The following is a 20,912-nucleotide window of genomic DNA, read 5'->3' on the forward strand; positions in this document are numbered from 1 at the left end:
GATGTTATGAACATTTTCTGCAGCGAAACATGCAGCAAATCCGCGGAAAATCCGCGGCAAAATCCGGTAAGTGCGCACATAGCCTATAACTGTATCTGAAGCTGAATACACTATTTAATGTACAATTTGTGGCCCTGAAGCTTGTCAGTATGATATCAATTCTGGATTTCACACATCAGAGCTTTTCTCCTCTGGATGCCGTAAGCAGTTGGGTTATATGCATAGAATGCACAGGACTTAAAGGGAACCTGTCACCAGATTTGCCCCCTATAAATTGCGGCCATCGCCAGTGACTCTTATATACAGCATTCCAGAATACTGTATATAAGAGCCCAGGCTGCTCTGTATAATGTAAAAAAGACCTTTATTATACTCACTTGCGGGGTGGTCCAATCTGATGGGCGTCTCTGGTCTGGCTCGGGGGCTTTCTCTCTTCTTGCGATTGTCATCCTTTTTCCCTGTTCCATGTGGATGACGCTTCCTATGTCATCCACACTGTGTTCTCCATTGCACTGCTGGGCACGTGCACTTCTCTCTGTCCTACTGAGAGCAGATCAAAGTATTGTAGTGCGCATGCGCGGACGTTCTTTAAACTTTCCCTGCGCAATACAGTACTTTTCTCTGCCCTCAGCAGGGCACAGAGAAGTGCACGTGCCCAGTAGTGCAATGGAGGCCTCTATGTGAATGATGTAGACTACAGGGGCGGAACGATCACAATTGCAGGGATCACGACTGCGACCGGTTCCAAGGGTGCAGGGGGCCCTACAGCCCCAGATGGATGTGAATCCGAGAGTGCACATCCAGCTTAAATGCATCACAGTGTAAGGGGTGGGCAGACCCCTTACAAGGAGGTGAAGTTTCCCCCTGAAGATACCTCACTCTGGGGTAGTTACTGTTGATGTTATTAATAAACATGTTTTTACTGTGCAGTGGGGTTTCCCCTAGAGCCCGGGTGGGACGGCTGTCCCCATAGAAACAGGGCAGGAGAGAGGAGGAGCCGGCAGCTTAGAGAGAGAAGTGTGTGTGTGTTGAAGGCAGTTGATTCCGGGATGGGGGAGAAGGAACAGCCAGGGGCAGAGTGTGGAGCTGAGTGGGCAGAAAGGAAGAAAGAAAGAAGGGAAGAAGAGAAGAAGTGTCCTCAAGGGTGAAGCAGAATTGGTGTGGGTCCAGTCTGTGGTAGCCGGAGTGGGAGCCTAGGTGAAGTGGAGTAGCCAGGCACATCCCCACTAGAGGAGACAACAAGGAAAGATTTCCGTGGACAGGAATTGTGACCGTGCGCTGCAAAATCCGTGCATTGAGCTGTCTGTGAAACTCTGTGCAATAAAGATGTCGTCTGGTTTATCTGATCCCTGCCTGAAGAGTCTTCCTGCGGCTGAAAGTATGCTCTTTTCCACCACACTCTGCCCCACAGAACAATCCCCTGTCCCAATAGTGACGGCGGAGCTGGGGGTAAGCCTGCTAGAAAAAGGGGCCACGACTACAACCCCCGAGGCACCCCTGGCACCCCGTTACATGTGGCGTAGTCGGCAGGATCCGAACCTGCGCGGGGAAAATTGGCGCCAAACGAAAGACACTGAGTTGGCCGGCGAAGAAAAAGAAGTACAGAGTACGCCGTCCAAAGAGGGGAGGTGCTGGCCCTAAGATGTTACTGAAAACATGTGGAGAGGGTGGCAGTACAGAGAAAAAGAAGAGTCGCCTATGCTGGGTCGACTTAATGTGTGAGACTGGGGGTGGAGCGTATACAAGAGCGGGAAAAGAAGGCCCGCCCCCACCTTCCCCAGCATCTCCACCGTCCCCGGCGCCATTACAGGAAGGTCTGCAAGAGATCGGATGGGAAGAGTGTCAGTACCGGAGACGTACACAGCAGAGACCGGTGCTGGCTGAGATTTCCCGGCCGAGAAACACGCTGGCGGTGTCGCCAGAAGTCATGACAGGACTGAGTGCTGACCCAGACAAGGGGACACCGGCGGTGTTAGCGATCCACCAGAGTATGGTCACACACCCGGTGATCGTCGTGGGTAGTCCCCGTCCGTCCCGTTCAGCGACCCCGTCACCCCCGTCGGGGGTTGAAGAGGCAAAACCAGAGACAGAGGCGCCAGAACCACCAGTCAACTACGAACCGTTCCGGAGGCTGCGCCGCTTGCCAGGTCAGTCCCTTTCCGATTATGTGAGGGCTCAGCGGGCCGAATGGCAGCGCGCTTACCATCCCGAGTGACCCGTAACGACCGGAGGTGATGGACATGTTCGTGTTGAAGACCGGTGTTTTTAAAGAGCCGGAAAAGTTCTATCGTTTTGCAACCCTGTTCAAGCTACTGAGCCCGGAAGGAGCCTGACGCTGGACTGAGCCAGGGGCTCCCTCCGTGTTGTTAAAGGAGACTTTGCTATTTTGTGCTCCTGCCTTCTAAGACCGGGAGTGCTGCAAAAGCCTCCGGGCACACTGCCTACAAAGACCGGGAGCTCCCAGGAGGGACTCCGGGCGCAGAACTTGGGCGCTCAGTGGTTGACTTTGCTTATGAAGGTTTTAAAGTTTTATCCAAAGTTTGCCTTGCTGCTAAATTGTGTTTTACAGGTTCGAGCCTTGCCGGGAGGCTTAGGCTTAAAGAGGGGAGGAATGTAAGGGGTGGGCAGACCCCTTACAAGGAGGTGCAGTTTCCCCCTGAAGATACCTCACTCTGGGGTAGTTACTGTTGATGTTATTAATAAACATGTTTTCACTGTGCAGTGGGTTTTCCCCTAGAGCCCGGGTGGGACGGCTGTCCCCATAGAAACAGGGCAGGCAGGAGAGAGGAGGAGCCGGCAGCTTAGAGAGAGAAGTGTGTGTGTGTTGAAGGCAGTTGATTCCGGGACGGGGGAGAAGGAACAGCCAGGGGCAGAGTGTGGAGCTGAGTGGGCAGAAAGAAAGAAAGGAAGAAGAGAAGAAGTGTCCTCAAGGGTGAAGCAGAATTGGTGTGGGTCCAGTCTGTGGTAGCTGGAGTGGGAGCCTAGGTGAAGTGGAGTAGCCGGGCACATCCCCACTAGAGGAGACAACAAGGAAAGATTTCCCTGGACAGGAATTGTGACCGTGCGCTGCAAAATCCGTGCATTGAGCTGTCTGTGAAACTCTGTGCAATAAAGATGTCGTCTGGTTTATGATCTGATCCCTGCCTGAAGAGTCTTCCTGCGGCTGAAAGTATGCTCTTTTCCACCACACTCTGCCCCACAGAACAATCCCCTGTCCCAATAGTGACGGCGGAGCCGAGGGTAAGCCTGCTAGAAAAAGGGGCCATGACTACAACCCCCGGGGCACCCCTGGCACCCCGTTACAACAGCACAGAGACCCTGCACTACAATACATACTGCTGGCCAAACAGAAGCCGACAGCTTTCATCTGTACCCCAGTGAATGAGGGCAGCGCATGGCAATGACATCATGCATTACCATAGCATGGACGCCAATGAAAGCTGCCGGCTTCTGCTCGCTGGCTACGCAGGAAAATGCCGCATGATCTGAGAGCCGGGGAGGGTGAGTACAATGGGGTCTTTATTTTGCATTAGAACAGAGACATATTTACCAGTATATATCAGGAGGGCCCCAGGATGGGGACAATATATACCAGGAGAGCCCCAGGAGTGGGACTGTATATACCATGAGGGAGACAGTATATACCAGGAGAGCTAAAGTATATTACAGGTGTCGTGGGCGGAGGAGGGGATGCCGCGCTCTCCCCCTGCTGCTCGGGTCCGGCCGCCGCGGCTGCTGCGGCCTGCTGCTGCTCGGTGGCTCGAGCGATGAGCCGGATCCCGGGGACTCCAGCAACGCTCCTCGCCCGTGAGTGAAAGGGGGTAGTTGGGTGTGGGGATGGTTTATTGTCCGTGATGCCACCCACGGTTGTGGTGATTTATTGGCACCACCGCTGCTCTGTATGGGTATCCCGGGAAGGATGGTATGGAGCAGCCAGTTGTTGTGTTGCCCCTCCGTGGGTAGGGGTTGGTAATCCCGGGGCCCAGTGATTAGGTGGGAGATGCAGGGCTTGGTGGGCGCAGGGACGCGGGGGCAGCGCGGTGCCTTGTGGCACAGTGGTACTCACTCAGCCTGAGACGTTGACACAGTTTTACGGTAAACCACACGGCTGGAAAGACGGTTCCCACGACAGCTGCACTTGCTCTCCCAGTAGGTAACGGTGATGTCTCTTTGACCTGCACCTAGTGTTTCTGTGTTGGTAGCGATGGGTTCCCACCGGTAACCCGCTCCCCGGCTTGGATATGGGCCGGAGGAGCCCTGCTTTGCCCGCAGACGCTGGCCCCGAGGAACTGGTGCCCTGGCGGTGGCGGTGTTCCTCCTTAATGGTTGGACTTTTGCCTTCAGTCGTGACTTGGTTGTTGGGGATCGACGTCCCCTTCACTGACGGATTTGGCAAATTATGGCGACTCCTAGCCTTGCCGGGGTCCGAGAGGCCCCTGCCCTGGTGCTGACTGTCCTTCGTATACTGCTCCAGACCGCCGCGCCACTACCCGTCCGCGGTCCTTCCAGCAACCTCCGAGCAGTCCCCCTCCAGACAATCACCGCTGTTGCTGACCTTGCTGACACTGTCCTGCACTTAGCCGGACCAACTTCAGGTCTGTCTACGCTCACTTTTACTCTTTTCTTCTTTGCTCCACTACTACTTCACTTTCACATTATCTGTTTACTCCTTCACTTCCCTAACCTTTCTCTCTAACTCCACTGCTTCCTCTCACTTGACTCAAGCTCTTCCCTGAGCTGACTGCCTGGTTCCTCCTGCCTCCAGGGCTGTGTACTCCTCGGTGGGCGGAGCCAACCGCCTGGCCCACCCCCTGGTGTGAACATCAGCCCCTGGAGGAAGGCAACAAGGATTTTAGTAGCTTTGGTGTTCCTAACTGGGATGTAGGGTGTGGTGGTGTGATGACCTGTGACCCCTGGCTTGCCCAGGGCGTCACACAGGATGGAGACAGTATATACCAGGATGGGCCCCAGAAGGGGGACGGTATAGGGGGACAGTATATACCAGGAGGGGCTCATTTGGGTGACATTATATACCAGGATGGGGAGACATATATACCAGGAAGGAGCCCAGATGGGGTACATTAAAACAGTACAGGGGACATTACTACATATTGGGGGAGGAGCACAACTCATATCTTTATAGGATTTAGATCTGACCAACGTGTGAGAGGAGGGGTCCAGGTCCAACTTTTGCACCATGGGGATCATCGAACTCTATTTACGTCAATGGTAGGACGTGTTATACACACGGAGCTGGGAAGGAGGACGGCGATGGAAGAGAGGAGGTGCCAGACCGAGAGCAGCGACACTCATTGGACCCGACTGCCCCGCATGTAAGTACAATAAAGGTGTTTGTTACGTTCTATAGCGCGGCCTGGGCACTTATATACAGTATTCTAGAATGCTGCATATAACAGCTCACTGGTGGTGGCCGCAGCTTATAAGGGACAAATCTGGTGACCAGTTCCCTTTAGGGGAAAGGATTTTTTTTAACCTTTTTGTTAACATGCATTTTAAAAATGTGTATTTCTAGGGACCAATGATTTTTTTCAAAGTAATTCACATATGCTGCAAATGAACAAAAAGTACAAAGTCTGTTGGGTAATTATAGTTCAAGAATAAAGCCCTTCTGGCACCATTACGTACCAGTACATCATGATGCAGGAGCGAGTGCATGGAGTGGGTTCCAGGAGTCTCATCCATATAGAGTAGATGCCGGCTGTTATACAGGCGGTACCTGCCTCTTAGGGGCCCTTTGCACACTACGACATCACAGGTGCGATGGTGGGGTCAAATCGAAAGTGACGCACTTCCGGCATCGCTCTCGACATCGTAGTGTGTAAATCGTTTTAACTACGATTACCGAGCGCAAAAGCGTCGGTATCGTATGATCGGTGTAGTGTCGGGCATTTCCATAATTTCGCTGCAGCGACGGTACGATGTTGTTCCTCGTTCCTGCGGCAGCATACATTGCTGTGTATGAAGTCGCAGGAGCGAGGAACATCACCTTGCCTGCGTTCCCGTCTGCAATGAGGAAGGAAGGAGGTGGGCGGGATGTTTACGTCCCGCACATCTCCGCCCCTCCGCTTCTATTGGCCGCCTGCCGTGTGACGTCACTGTGACGCCGCACGACCCGCCCCCTTAGGAAGGAGGCGGGTCGCCGGCCAGAGCGACGTCGCAGGGCAGGTAAGTGCATGTGAAGCTGGCGTAGCGATAATGTTCGCTACGGCAGCTATCACAAGATATCGCAGCTGTGACGGGGGCGAGGACTATCGCGCTCGACATCGCAGCATCGGCTTGCGATGTCGTAGTGTGCAAAGGGCCCCTTACTGCAGTGATCAGAGCAAGCATAATGGGAATTGTTTTACATCACACCACAGTGAGCCTGCAGTCTGTGTCGTCTGAGCAAAATGGATTTGAGCTCTTTTTTTTTCAAAGTGGAAGAAGTATAATTAGCTGATAAGGTATAATACAAAGTTTCTTAAGATGTGCCTGTATCCCTTTAAAGAGGACCAGTCACTTGGTCAAAAAATCTAGTTTAAATATGTTGTAAAAATCCCTGAGCTCACCTGATTCCTGCACTTTTTTCTGTTTTGTGCTGGGTCGCTCCATTGCAGAGATATTCAGTTATTGACTTTGGAGCGCAGTATGTGAAATTTCTGCTTACAGTCCAGCTGGGCATTTCTTCACAGTCTTCTCTTTCACCTGCCAATCACAGCTCAGCAGCTAATCAGCCTCAGACGCTGCCAAGCTGTGAATGGTGGGAAAGATAAAGCTCACGCCCACAGAGAAGACCGTGAAGAAATGCCTAGCTGGACTGCAAGCAGAGATTTCACATACTGCGCTCCAAAAGCAACACATGTGAATATCTCTGCAATGGAGCGACGCAGAGCAAATCGGAAAAGAGCGGCAGAATCAGGGGAGCTCAGGATTTTTAGAAGGCGTTTAACTCACATTTTTGAAGGGAGCAAGTGACAGATCCTTAAGTTAATAAATAAAATCCTATACAAGTTTGGTAGGAGCCTAAGTTCACACATCAGTTTTTTTGCCATCAGGCAAAAAAAAGCGAAAACACTAATGCAACGGATCCGTCGAAAAAACTGATCAGTTGCATCAGTTCCTTCAGTTTTTTGATGGATCTGTTCTGATACTCAGTTCAAAAAAACGGAAACCGGCGCTGGATTCCGGCATATGACGGATGGCGACAGATCCGGCATCCATAGGCTTCCATTATAAAACATGCCGTACGGCGCCGGATCCGGCGCGATCCGTTTTTTTTGCCGGACACAAAAAACGTTCCCTTCAACGGATCCGGCAATAACCGGATGAAACGCAAGGCCATCCGGCACAATCCGGCGCTAATGAAAGTCTATGGGGGAAAAAACGGACCCGGCTGCAATAGACGCCGGATGCCTTTTTTCATGTTTTTGCCGGGCTGCGCCTGATGGCCAAAAACTGATGTGTGAACGCAGCCTTACTGCACAATGAACGCCATAAAGAAATGGAAAAAAAAAAAACCAAACAATTTGCAAAATTGTATTTTTTTTTAACCATTTCGCTCCAGTTGTAATTTATTCGTTTTGTTTTTTTGTGCATTATATGATATGATTAATGCTGTCATTCAACACTACAACTCGTCTGGCATAAAACTAGCCGAAACGGCACTATGTTGATGAATATATAAAAGTTATGGGGCTTGGACACAAAAATGGAAGTTAGCTGTGTCATTAAGGGGTTAAAGGAGTTTTTTTTTTCCCCAGAACTGCAAAACTAATGGACCGAGCACTAAATTGCCTGCAATAAGATGTTCCAAAAATCAGATTCAGTCGTCACCATTTGTCAGATCTGATCGTTGCAAGTAAATACAAGCTATTAACGACCAGCTTCTTATTGAAAACTGTCAGACTTCGCAATCTGTCTCTAGGCATCAGCTAAAGAACCATTAAATGTAATTAGATAGTAATAACTTCTGAACAATCAGATCGCAGCTGTCAACGACTCTCATCGGTCATCGATCTCCAGTGACCAATCACGCCTGTCATCAGACAGTCTACTTTGCATAAACATTGCTATTGGCCGCCACTTAGGGGGTGTGTCGCGGTTCACTTTTTCAATTGGTCACGCCGGGACCGCGGTAACAACAAATAAGCACCGCCAATTTAGGTCACCTGATACAATTTCAGCCAATCCCAGCTTAGCACTTGTCCGGCACGTACTTGCCTGCGCCATTTTTTCGTAGTTTGTTTCCCCGCCGCGTGGGCCGAAGACTTCGAGAAAATGACTGGTGCAGTGGAGACAAATTGGTCATAAAGCGGCCAGGGGAGGGGGGCGCTGAGTGACGTCAGCGGTGTCGGAAGTGTGGCAGTCAGTCAGTCAGTTGCAGGGCGGCCGGCCCCTCCATAGCTGCAGGTATCAGGTGCGTATCAGCGGCTCAGGCTCCCCCGCTGCATGTTGTAGCATAGAGCTGCTGGTTACCTGCAGGACACACACCCTCCTCCTGCCATAAGTGTCTGCATATGTTCTGCACAAGGCTTGCATGCTCCTATGTGTTTGCATTATACCATGATCCATTGCTCTGGGACTTGTAGTACTTCTTGTGCTGGTACATAACTTGACACATCCTAAAAGCACCCACTGCCTCTAGTGGGAGATAGTTCAACATTTAAAGGTATTGTACAGGATTGGAAAAAACAAACTGTAATCAAAACAAAAAGTAAAAAACAGCTCCACCCCCACCCATGGGTGTTGTCTGGTATTGCAGCTTAGCTCTATTCACTGCACTAGAGTCGTGCTGCAATACCGCACACAACCTGTGGGCAGGGGTGGCGCTGTGTGTCTAATGCTGTGAAATTCCATCCATTCCTGGGAAAGTTGGGTGGCGGACATGGCTGCCGTTACAGCTAACATTCCAGGTGTCATTACCCTGCTATTCTAGATCACTGAATGGCGTTTATAGCTGCAGCAAAGCTGAGGTTACCCTGTGTCACGGGACGTGATATAAATGGTGATGGGTTTAGGGCCCAGGAACTTCAGAAAAGGCCCAGTGTCTGGTAATGGGAAGTTTTCCTACAGTACTGGGCGCTGGGAAGGCTCCATGGTAGACGAGGGACGGAAGAACGACCCGGGGACTTATATTTGGGGGTACATTTATAATCTGGACAATTGCCCTTTAAGCAGTGATGTCAGTATACAGATCTCATGTCCTGGTGAAGGTCAGGGCACGACCGGCATCTGCCCAAAGCCAGACATCACGCTGACATATCTGTGACTTTCCAAAAATAAACCCGCACTCTGATGCCTGAGCCGCTGCAGCGAGGAGTCATGTTAAACTCTTCCACCCCCGCTCCGAAAGGAACCAGTCATGTCACCCAGAGACCATGGTGTCGTTGCTGAGCATTATTGTAGCTGTACATATAAGATCGCTGACTGATCTTGTGCTGTCTCCCCCTCTTGTATACACATGCACACGCTCTTCAGCTGAGCGTCCGTGTGTTCTCAATGTGAAGTGGGGATCAGGCAGGGCCGGAGCCTTCTGGGGGTATCTTGTCTTCTGTAAGGACCAGAGATTGAGCATGTTGAAATACAGCAGCCCCATCCTTATCTGTTGGAGAGCGGGAACTCCATGATCACTTTTATACTGTCACTATCACGTGTCATATCCTTGTTTTTCATGGGGAGCACACATATCCATTTGTGATGAGCGAGCACTACCATGCTTGGGTGCTCGGTGCTCGTAACCAGAGGTTGGAAGCTCAGATGGGCGCGAGTCGAACACCAAGTATAATGGAAGTCAATGGGGAACTTGAGCATTTGTTTTGCCAATCTTCCCCATTGACTTCCATTATACTCAGATAATCCAGTCATGCTCATTCAAGCGTCCGCCTGCTCATTACAAGTACAGAGCACCCGAGCATGGTAGTGCTCAATCATCACTAGTTACGAGGACCGAGCATGGCAGTGCTCACTCATCACTAGTTATGAGTACAGAGCCCCTGAGCATGGTAGTGCCCACTCATCACTAGTTACGAGTACAGAGCCCCCGAGCATGGTAGTGCCCGCTCTCCACTAGTTACGAGTACAGAGCACCTGAGCATGGTAGTGCCCGCTCTCCACTAGTTACGAGTACAGAGCACCAGAGCATGGTAGTGCCCACTCATCACTAGTTACGAGTACAGAGCACCTGAGCATGGTAGTGCCCACTCATCACTAGTTACGAGTAGAGCCCCCGAGCATCCTAGTGCTCGCTCATCACTTGTACCCATTAAAATCTATGCTGCTAGATTAAAAACGGATCTGTGAGTCCCAGGCCAGCTCCTAATCTCATCCGCACCAGACTTTATCACTAAAGTCTATGGAGATCCGTATAAACTGGATGAATCTAGTGAGACGGACTTTACTGCAGTTGTTTATCTGAGTTTCATCTGTTTTTAACCAATTTATTAAGTCAATGGATAAAAAAAAAAGCTCAGTTCTGCTGTTGCAGTGAAAAAACGGATACAAACTGCAATGACACCTGAGGAAAGTGTTGTATTTCTCTTAAACAGTAACATTGATGTGTGAATTTTGCCTAAAAGAAGTGGGCATGTTATATCCAGCCTGCGCCGTCCGTCTTTTCACATAGATGATTGGTTGGTCCTGATAGGTTTGTCTGTCTATGGCCGACCTAAAGCCGTCCATGAGATGGCCGGATGGCAGACACTCCTCACTCCCCATATACATGCACTTTTGGCTAAGTTCATGTGTTTTCAATGGAGAGAGGAGGAGGCGGCTGTCACACATCTGTGGTGGCCGCTTATCTCCCCTGAAAAAATGTCCAGTTTCTCCTGGAGAAGTCAGAAGGACCCATTCACATCAGATGATTGTCTTGTCCCACCAATATTGCTGGGTCTGTCAGCCTGTCATCCAATGTGTATGGGGTCCTGATCATTGGGGGTCCTCACTGCTGTCCCTTCATCCACATTAGAAGAGTTTTCCATTCTGATATTCCGCATGGAGCCATCTTTGTTCCGTTACTCAAGTTTGGTGAACGGCTCCATGTGAACAGTCTCTTGTGTGAGGATGTATGACAATATGTGTTTATCAGCCATATTTGATTTAGGGGTCTTCGATAGTGTCCAGGGGATGTAAGCCAGAGGTGGGGGCTGTTTGTCAGGTCATGTTTCATTATATGGCTCTTTATTGCAGAGGTGATTCCACATTTTCAGTGATTCCATAAGAAAAGACAATACCCCCCCTTCCCGAATCACAGGGGGGTGTATAAAACTGTGGGTTTATTTGCTCTGCATTTTAGAGGTTTAGGGTTTTTTCAGTCTTGTTTCTAGATGTCTTTTCTCAGCTGCTTGAGATTCTGCTTTAAGGTGAATCCGTGTCCTTCGGTCTATAGGGACAGGACCTTGAGCCTTCTCACACCGCATTATTGAAACATTGGGTGATGTTAAACAATGTCAGCCACATAGGTTGTCACCCAGCTTCTCCATTCCTTCAGTAGGCAGATTTGCCATTCGGGATTGTAGGAAAGCTGTGTGACAATCTGCCCAGGAGCTGTAGTATTAGTTATACTGGTTGTCACCAGGGAGCACTTGCGGTCATGTGAAGGACATACTGGTGGCGGTGGATGGATGCTGGATGTGAGCTCTGCCATGTTGCTGTGTAGGAAGCCTCGGTGGCCTCCTCTGGCATGTGTGTGTCTGTGGTTGGCTGCTTGGCAGTGGGTGGCATCAGCTGGGATGGATTTGCAGGAGGAGGGGTGGCATTTCCCCCTTCACACTGGGATGCACTGGTATTGCTGTATACTGATCAGATGGTGTATATACCGTGTGGTGCAGGACGTGAGTGTCCTCTGCTGGGCTGCACAGTGCACACATCATACATTGCTCAGGAGGAGGGGCGCTACGTGCACTATTAGTCTATGGTCCTCTGGGCTGTCACATGTCAGGCACTCCCACTCCCATTGATGAAATGTGCATGTCGAGTGCTCAGCCCAGCACAGTGCATCATCACAGGAGCTGCTGCCGCACACAGGGGGCACTAGTGCCAGTGAACTTTCCCTGCCTGCACCCCATCTGTGGGGGAGGAGAACATCCCCCACTGTACAGGAATTTGTTTGCGTTGCCTCCTCCTTGGAAGCCAATATTAATGCCTGCCGATTGATGCCACTTCCTAATTGACTCAAGTGTCGCCCGTCTACATTAGCCCTAACAGCGACCGTTCATTGCCCAAGATTTCTACAACCATGTCTTCTCTAGCAAACGGTAAGTGCAGCTTTGTGGGAGCTGAGGGGGTTAACTGGATCTGCCAGGTAACCTTTGGATGGGTGCTCGGGGCTGGATTGTTGCACTGGGGTCACTGGGAAAGGAGGATAAGGCAGCGAGATGTGACAGCGGCAATGCTGGGCTTGTTTGCTGAGAGCCTGGCATAGGGTTTAGTAATGTATTTGGCTGGAGCCATTAACCTGTCATGGGGCTGAGCTGTGGACGTGGTCTGGATCTCTGATCCCCGGCTTGTGAAATAGCAGGAACTAGTCCTCAGGATCTGGAGGTCATAGCTGGAGCACAGATGACTGCTGCATTGCTGTATCTGTGCGATCCATGCATGTATATGCACACACAGCTGGGCTGTCGGCTCTGCCTGCTCCATGCCCGGGCATCTGATCCAGCGGGGCTGTCGGCTCTGCCTGCTCCATGCCCGGGCATCTGATCCAGCGGGGCTGTCGGCTCTGCCTGCTGCCTGCCTGGGCATCTGATCCAGCCGGGCTGTCGGCTCTGCCTGCTCCCTGCCTGGGCATCTGATCCAGCCGGGCTGTCGGCTCTGCCTGCTCCCTGCCTGGGCATCTGATCCAGCGGGGCTGTCGGCTCTGCCTGCTCCCTGCCTGGGCATCTGATCCAGCCGGGCTGTCGGCTCTGCCTGCTCCCTGCCTGGGCATCTGATCCAGCGGGGCTGTCGGCTCTGCCTGCTGCCTGCCTGGGCATCTGATCCAGCCGGGCTGTCGGCTCTGCCTGCTGCCTGCCTGGGCATCTGATCCAGCCGGGCTGTCGGCTCTGCCTGCTCCCTGCCTGGGCATCTGATCCAGCCGGGCTGTTGGCTCTTCCTGATCACTGCCTGGGCATCTGATCCAGCTGGGCTGTCGGCTCTGCCTGCTCCCTGCCTGGGCATCTGATCCAGCTGGGCTGTTGGTTCTGCCTGCTCCCTGCCTGGGCATCTGATCCAGCTGGGCTGTCGGTTCTGCCTGCTCCCTGCCTGGGCATCTGATCCAGCCGGGCTGTCGGTTCTGCTTGCTCCTTGCCTGGGCATCTGATCCAGCCGGGCTGTCGGCTCTTCCTGATCACTGCCCGGGCACAGGATGCAGATTTTGGGTGCCCACTGTCTGCCGTGGGTATTTGAACTGAAGAGCGGTCTTATAACCTTGCAATTCCTATGATGAGTTTAATGTTTTACTTGTGAGGTAATAAGGATGTGTGCGTGTGGTTATATGTATGTAGTGTGTGTAAAATCTATACACACATTCCTGAGATGTGACCTTGCTGGTAGTGATATTGTGACTGAATATAGTATTACATGTCGCCTGTGTGTATACTGTGCGCAGAGCTGTCCTTGTAGCCCCATGACATTGGATGGATTGCCCCTGCTTCTCAGTACAGTGGTTGACTTTTAGGTTCCTGGGGCTTAGATAACGTCAGGTACTTCTCTGCGGTTCTTGAAAGCATTTTTATAATCTACCATTAGTGCGGACCCCTCCACAGAGACTCCCCCTGATTTCAGTACTCAGTAAACTCTGACACTGCTCCTCTTTGGCAGAACCATTCCTCTTAGTGGTGCTATGTTGGCTGGTTGGGTTTGGCATCCATGAAATCATTGCCCCATAGATGTCACCAGTAGTGATGAGCGAGCACTACCATTATCGGGGTCTTGTAGCGAGCTGTTGGATGCTGGGATGGGAGCGACTCGAACATAATGGAAGTCAATGGGGGACTTGAGCATTTTTTTTGAAGGTTTCCCGTAAAAATGCTCAAGCTGTCCATTGCCTTCTATGCTACTCGGGTTGTGCCCGTCCGAGCATCCAACCATTCGTTACGAGCATCTGAGCATGATAGTGCTCGCTCATCACTAGTCACCGTGGCTATGTAGCTTCATGCCTTCCATTTGGCTGATTCCTCCTGACCTTCCTCCATACCGTTCATTCAGAGGTGCACATGTACTCATTTGTCCAAAATCTTCATGGTCTTTTGAACATTTTTTTTTTTACTCCATAAGATAGGTGCACACTGTTTAATTTTTTGCATATCATTATGCAATTTGTGCCTTTTTTTATGCCTTTTTTTTTTTTTTTTTTTTATTTTCTTAATATTTTGGTGTGCGGTGATCCTTATCCTCGAATTTGACCCTAATTAACTCGTTGTGACTTTTCAAAATATTGCAAAAATTTAGCACAGTTGTCATCCAGTACTCTAGTAGAGCACAAAATCTGTTGTTTTTTTTTTTTTTTTTTTTTGGGCACAGTTGAAACTGTGCATGTGACATTTTAGGGGAGCATACAATTTTTTGCTCTGAAATGGCGTAAAAAAAAGTAAGACAATAAATGTGCACCATTTTGGATAATTGGGCACAAAAATCTGCTTCGAATGCCACCAATACACTAAAAACCAAACACAAAAAAAACAGCAAATGATGAACAAATAGATCACGCATGTTAAGATTCAGTATGCCTGATCCTTGTGCGTAACAGTCAGTAGACCCCCTGTACACATTTAATAGTTAATTGAGCCCACACAAATTTGCCTTAATAGGATCAGAATAAGGAAAGTGGCAGATTTAGGTTTTTTTTTTTTTAAATAAAATTAATAAACCTTTATTTTTATATAGTGCTAACCTATTCCGCAGCACTTTACATACATCAGCAACACTGTCCCCATTGGGGCTCACAATCTAAATTCCCTATCTGTATGTCTTTGGAGTGTGGGAGGAAACCGGAGAACCCATAGGAAACCCACACAAATACGGGGAGAACATACAAACTCCTTGTCCTTGGTGGGATTTGAACCCAGGACCCCAGTCCTGCAAGACTGCACTGCTAACCACTGAGCCACCGTGCCGTAGTTTCTTGATACTCAGTGGTTAGCATTGCAGTCTTGCAGCGCTGGAGTCCTGGGTTCAAATCCCACCAAGGACAACATCTGTAAGGAGTTTCTATGTTCTCCCTGTGTGTGCCTGGGTTTCCTCTAGGTACTCCAGTTTCCTCCCACACTCCAAAGACATACTGATAAGGAATTTAGATTGTGAGCCCCAATGGGGACAGTGATGACAATGTATGTAAAGCGCTGTAGAATTAATAGCGCTATATAAATTAATGAATAAATATTATATTGATGGAGACCAGCATTGACGCAAAATAACGCAAAACCCTCTGCTATTGTTTGGTATTTTTGGCCGGATCTGTGATGGAGATTCAATATGAAGCGTCCATGTCAGATGTGAACTGCGCCCAAAACGTATGGCCACCTACGGCCGTCTTTTTATCCTGATCTGCGGAGGGTGTCACCAATTTTCGTGCCTGTGACTTGTCGCGGCGTTGTGATCTATTGAACCTTGGGTCTGATCTGTCATTGCTCTTGTCTAGTTTTGTACCCGGGGACGCATAAGCACAGCATAGCCTTTTCCATTAGGCAATAACACTGTTAATACTGCAATTTTGATGAAGAAATCTGCCAGCGTTTCATTGCCCAGCATAAGCCTCTTAGTAACCGTAGGCAAACAGAATATCGGGATTATTTATCAGCCTTTCAAACGCAAAACTCTGGGAAAAGAACATTACCCCGGCTAGATCCGCAGGGCCGTCCAATTCACTCGCCATCGGTGGGATTTTCTGGGATGATATCCCTGTGAAGTAGAAACAAATGGTTTTATTCTGATCTGTGGCTATGAGCGGTTTGTAGATTAATAATCACATATTTTGTCAAAACTTTAAAAAATAAATAATTCCGTTGGGGCGCCGTAAGAAATGGATACCCACAATATGGACACTTTTTTTTGTTTACTGGCTTAGGCTGCTTTCACACATCCGGTTTTTCCTGTGCGGCACAATACGGCTCTCTGCAGAAAAAACGTAAACGTTTTTGGTTTTTTTTGCCGCCGGTTGCGTTTTTTCGTATAGACTTTCATTAGTGCTGGATTGGGCCGCATGGCCTTGCGTTCGGTCCGGTTTTTGCCGCATGCGGCGGGCGGATGGAACGCTGCCTGGCATGTGTTTTTTTTTTTTTTTTTTTTTTTTTTGTCCGGCAAAAAAAAATCGCGCCGCATCTGGCAGATGCGACGTGATTTGCAATGCATGCCTATGGACGTCGCATGCGTTGTCCTGCGGCAAAAATCGCATCCGGCCGCCGCATGCGTTTTTTTCCACTGCGCATGATCAGTAGCGTGCCGCAAGCGGCAAAAAACGTATGCAAAGGATGCAGTATTGTCGCCGCATCCGTTGCATAGGTTTTAGAGCCAGATTGGCCGGCTCTGCTAAAACCGGAGGTGTGAAAGCAGACTTAACATGAACCCCCTTTCTGGCATCCATTTATTATCATTATTATACTGCTCTTTCCCTCCACCTAACAATAAATCCGCCACTATCACACGCATCATTTTTTGGAGAGAGGTTCCTATTATGAAGGACAGGCAGGATTCTGTTTTACTTAGGTTAGACATTATATATATATATATATATATATATATATATATATATATATATATATATATATATATATATATATATATATATATATATATATATATATATATATATATATATATATATATATATATATATATATATATATATATATATATATATAATTTTATTTTTTTTGCATAAATAAATCTTTTCCACTTCAGACCATGAGCTGCGGGAAAAGCCGTGTGTCGCTAATCTATGGCACTGTCCCTAAGGATCTGTATTTGGAATCCATGGGTACAACCGTGGGGCATCAGACTCTTTACTAGAATCCGCACATCTAGTGGGAAAACACTGATGTAATGCTAAAATCCACCTGAGTGCCCCCATATAAAAAAAGGTGCATAGAATCTATGGGCACCGGACTACAAACCATGTGGCTAATCCCTTATTCTGGGTGCAAATGTCCAGGAATCGGTAAACATGGCAAATTATGTTCCAGAGCTGTAATTATAGACCGGTCAGGGGTATTATAGAGAAATGTGTGGTGCTGCAGACCCACCATTATATCTGCTGTTTGTTTTTTTGTTGTTTTTTTGCATTAAACAACATGGACTCTTATTCCTCTTAAATGCATATATATAGGGTTAAATGTCATTTTTGCACCTTGGTTTTCTTAACTTTTGCCGTTTTGGCTTTCACAGATTTTCTCTGCACACTGCAGAATAACTTAGTGGAAAATCACAGTCGGCCTATTCTGACAGAAGGGGAAAACTTTTTGATATATATATTTTTTTTTATTTTTTTTTCTGACCACATCCGAGCTCAGCTCAACTTTGATGTGGTCTTTCATCATAAACTGAAAGGAGTTGAGAAAAAGGTAGATAAAAGTGTCTCAAAATCCCCGTCAGTAGGAGCTCACCGACTGATTCTGACTCCGCGCAGGAACTGAATTCACCCATTGGGAATTGGGCTGGAGAATTGGTTTCTTGTACCGGTGGCTCTTAGTAGCTGAGCTGAACTGTTCATTTGCTGCGGGACACGTAGGACGTTGACATCACAGATGTAGCCGTAAACCAGTAAAACACTACAGGGCGGTGTAAGGAGGCCTCCTGAGACAGCAAAGGACAGATATTGACGGAGGAGGAGATAACAGTCGGATACTTGGAATTCCAACGTTTTATTACTTTTGTGCTCTGACTAATGAGTCTGGCAGTATTCAAATTCAGAAAAGCTTTGACAGGACCAAGTACATGTTGGTATTGCCAAAGTAAATGGTAAAAACGGGGATGGAGGTTCCCTCCGGGGGGCGGCCGTTCCCTCCGGGGGGCGGCCGTTCCCTCCGGGGGGCGGCCGTTCCCTCCGGGGGGCGGCCGTTCCCTCCGGGGGGCGGCCGTTCCCTCCGGGGGGCGGCCGTTCCCTCCGGGGGGCGGCCGTTCCCTCCGGGGGGCGGCCGTTCCCTCCGGGGGGCGGCCGGGGGCGGAGGTTCCCTCCGGGGGGCGGCCGGGGATAGAAGCCCATGACATATTAGGCTCCTCTTAGTCCTCTCTCCCCATACAGAACACAACTGGCTGAGCTTAGTGTTGTCATGTGTCTGACTTTTGGGACACCAGGGATCAAACATTTAGTACTTTAAGCCTTATGACCTTGATATCCCCTATAAATATTCATAGTGCCAAAACCCCCTGTGTAGCTCAGTGATGGGACCGGCATTATTGCAGAGCCAGATTGTACATGCATATCTCCTTTTATGTACGCAGCCCCCTTGCAGACCTATGCGGCTCCTTGGTTATGGGTACTGCTTGTTTTTCGCCTCCTCGTGCAGCCCCTTCTGCTGTGGATAGAGGTGTTTGGTGTTAGCACCGCCGGAGCTGTCTGATCAGCAGGAAGGGATTAATAATTCTCTGGTATGAGTTTTATCCTTCCTGTAAAGTTTAGTAAGAATAATCAAGGTTCAGATCAATGTCTTTTGGCTTTTGGCCCAGGAAAAAACCTTTTTCCAAAACTGCTGAGCCTGCTGGATCCACAGCACTTGTTTGCGGGCATCCTCAGGACACTTGTATGGCTGTATATTCTTCCTTGCCATCATGGATCACCCCCCCTCTCTGTGATAACACTCCATACCATCAGGTCGCTTTATTGACTGATGCTCGGACCGGCCACTGGTCTCTGGACCCAAACTAACGGCCTCTGATGCTGATAGTTCGGGACAGGAGACCTCTGACCAGTCTGAGTATTGGGGTCCGTATATGGAGAGTGAATGCGGCCCTACATGGACCACCACGTGTTATCACTGCTATAAAGGGCTTGTATGAACTCAACCTAAATTTCGAGTGTTTTTAAGGGGGTTTTCCTAGAGTCAGACATTTCTCATCTAAGCCATGGATAGATGGAAAAAGTGTAATAACTGTGACCCCACCCATAGTGAGGATTGGGGTCCTGTATCCACCACATGACCACAGGCTTGGAATAGAGGACAGTTTGTCTATAGGGCTTTATGGGCATGGAGGAGTAATCGCTGTGTTTCTCCATCCGTTCCATCAACACTGGATGTATGGAGCGGCTGGTGGGGGGGGGAAATGCGTCTGACCACCCCCTCTATACTAACTCCTGTCTGATTGCTATAACTGGGCATAGAGAGTAGACTCATCCTCTTTCCCTCTTTGTGGGTTTGGATCACTATTATAACCGTTTATAGGATATGTCCTATTCTGGCCGTGGACCTTGAGGCAGTTCATTGAGTTTATAGATCTGTTCTACTGTTAAAGTAGCCAAAGTAATGCGTCTAAGGAAGAATAGTCCCACATTCTGGCACACACTGCGGCCTATGGATTGTAAGGGAATTGGGACTTAACCCTTTGTGCGCAGGGATCAGGGCTGTATTTTGCCTTCGTGCTGCCCTAGGCACTTTAAGTGGTCGCGCCCCTTAATGACAACATAACACTTAGTTTTCGCACTCGACATCTGTTTAAGGCAGATCTACTCTGTAAAACACTTGAAAAAGTATCAATGAGAAATGAAGGGCACTAAACTCCCCCCCCCCCCCCCCCCCCAATGGGGATCACCACGGGCACATCAAAACATAGCATGAGTATAAAATATTCCCACCACACCGTCCCCACTTATATACTGTGACTGTCACACTGCCCCTAATAAACTACACACTGTCCTCCCTTATAAATTATACCCACCACACCTTCCTCAATTATGAAATATGATCTGCACATTGACCTCACATCATGCTGCCCCCTCCTCACAATGTCCCATGCATGCTGCCCCCTCCTCACAATGTCCCATGCATGCTGCCCCCTCCTCACAATGTCCCATGCGTGCTGCCCCCTCCTCACAATGTCCCATGCGTGCTGCCCCCTCCTCACAATGTCCCATGCGTGCTGCCCCCTCCTCACAATGTCCCATGCGTGCTGCCCCCTCCTCACAATGTCCCATGCGTGCTGCCCCCTCCTCCCAATGTCCCATGCGTGCTGCCCCCTCCTCCCAATGTCCCATGCGTGCTGCCCCCTCCTCAGTGTCCCATGCATGCTGCCCCTCTCCATGAGCTCCTAATGCTGCCTTCCTCTTTTCCATAATGACACCTCCATGCTGCCCCATTCATCATACTAAGACCACCACACTAACACTTATGCTGAGACACCCCTCACACACACACAGACACACTACCCCACTCTTGATATTGACTCCCCTACATTGCTCCACTCCATACTGAGCCCACACATGCTACCCCTTCTCCATAATGAGCTCCCAATGCTGCCCCCTCTCATTCTGAGTCCTTACACTCCCCCTCCCCCCCCCCCCCCCATCGATTTTTTTTTTTTTTTTTTTTTTTTTTTTCACTGCACTATCCCTCAACCCTTGTCCTCTGTCTCTAAGATTGGCCCCTCTCTCCCATTCCCCCCCAGCAGCAGCCGCTCTCCCCCCGCCTTCACCAGCAGCCTCTCTCCCCCAGCATCAGCCTCTCTCCGCCCCCAGCATCAGCCTCTCTCCCCCCAGCATCAGCCTCTCTCCTCCCAGCATCAGCCTCTCTCCTCCAGCATCAGCCTCTCTCCTCCAGCATCAGCCTCTCTCCCCAGCATCAGCCTCTCTCCCCCAGCATCAGCCTCTCTCCCCCCAGCATCAGCCTCTCTCCCCCAGCATCAGCCTCTCTCCCCCCAGCATCAGCCTCTCTCCCCCCCAGCATCAGCCTCTCTCCCCCCCCAGCATCAGCCTCTCTCCCCCCCCCGCATCAGCCTCTCTCCCCCCCAGC

At 49.6% G+C, this 20,912-nt stretch overlaps 1 protein-coding gene across 2 annotated transcripts in view; it reads left to right on the top strand.

Annotated features, from left to right (window-relative positions):
* Positions 1-8,306: 8,306 nt before the first annotated feature.
* Positions 8,307-20,912, top strand: part of UGP2 (UDP-glucose pyrophosphorylase 2) — a 106,973-nt gene continuing 94,367 nt past the window's right edge. The window contains exon 1 of one of the 2 annotated variants that reach the window (XM_075339253.1): positions 8,307-8,416. Coding sequence is in view for 1 of the 2 variants with exons in the window: in XM_075339252.1 (XP_075195367.1) it covers positions 12,233-12,251 (19 nt within the window). In the remaining variant the exon portion in view is untranslated. Of the gene's footprint in view, positions 8,417-11,840; positions 12,252-20,912 lie in introns of those variants that run through there. The other variant, XM_075339252.1, reaches the window with a different exon arrangement.

Source organism: Anomaloglossus baeobatrachus, chromosome 3 (genome assembly GCF_048569485.1).
Source record: "Anomaloglossus baeobatrachus isolate aAnoBae1 chromosome 3, aAnoBae1.hap1, whole genome shotgun sequence".
In the NCBI taxonomy this organism is placed as follows: Eukaryota; Metazoa; Chordata; class Amphibia; order Anura; family Aromobatidae; genus Anomaloglossus; species Anomaloglossus baeobatrachus.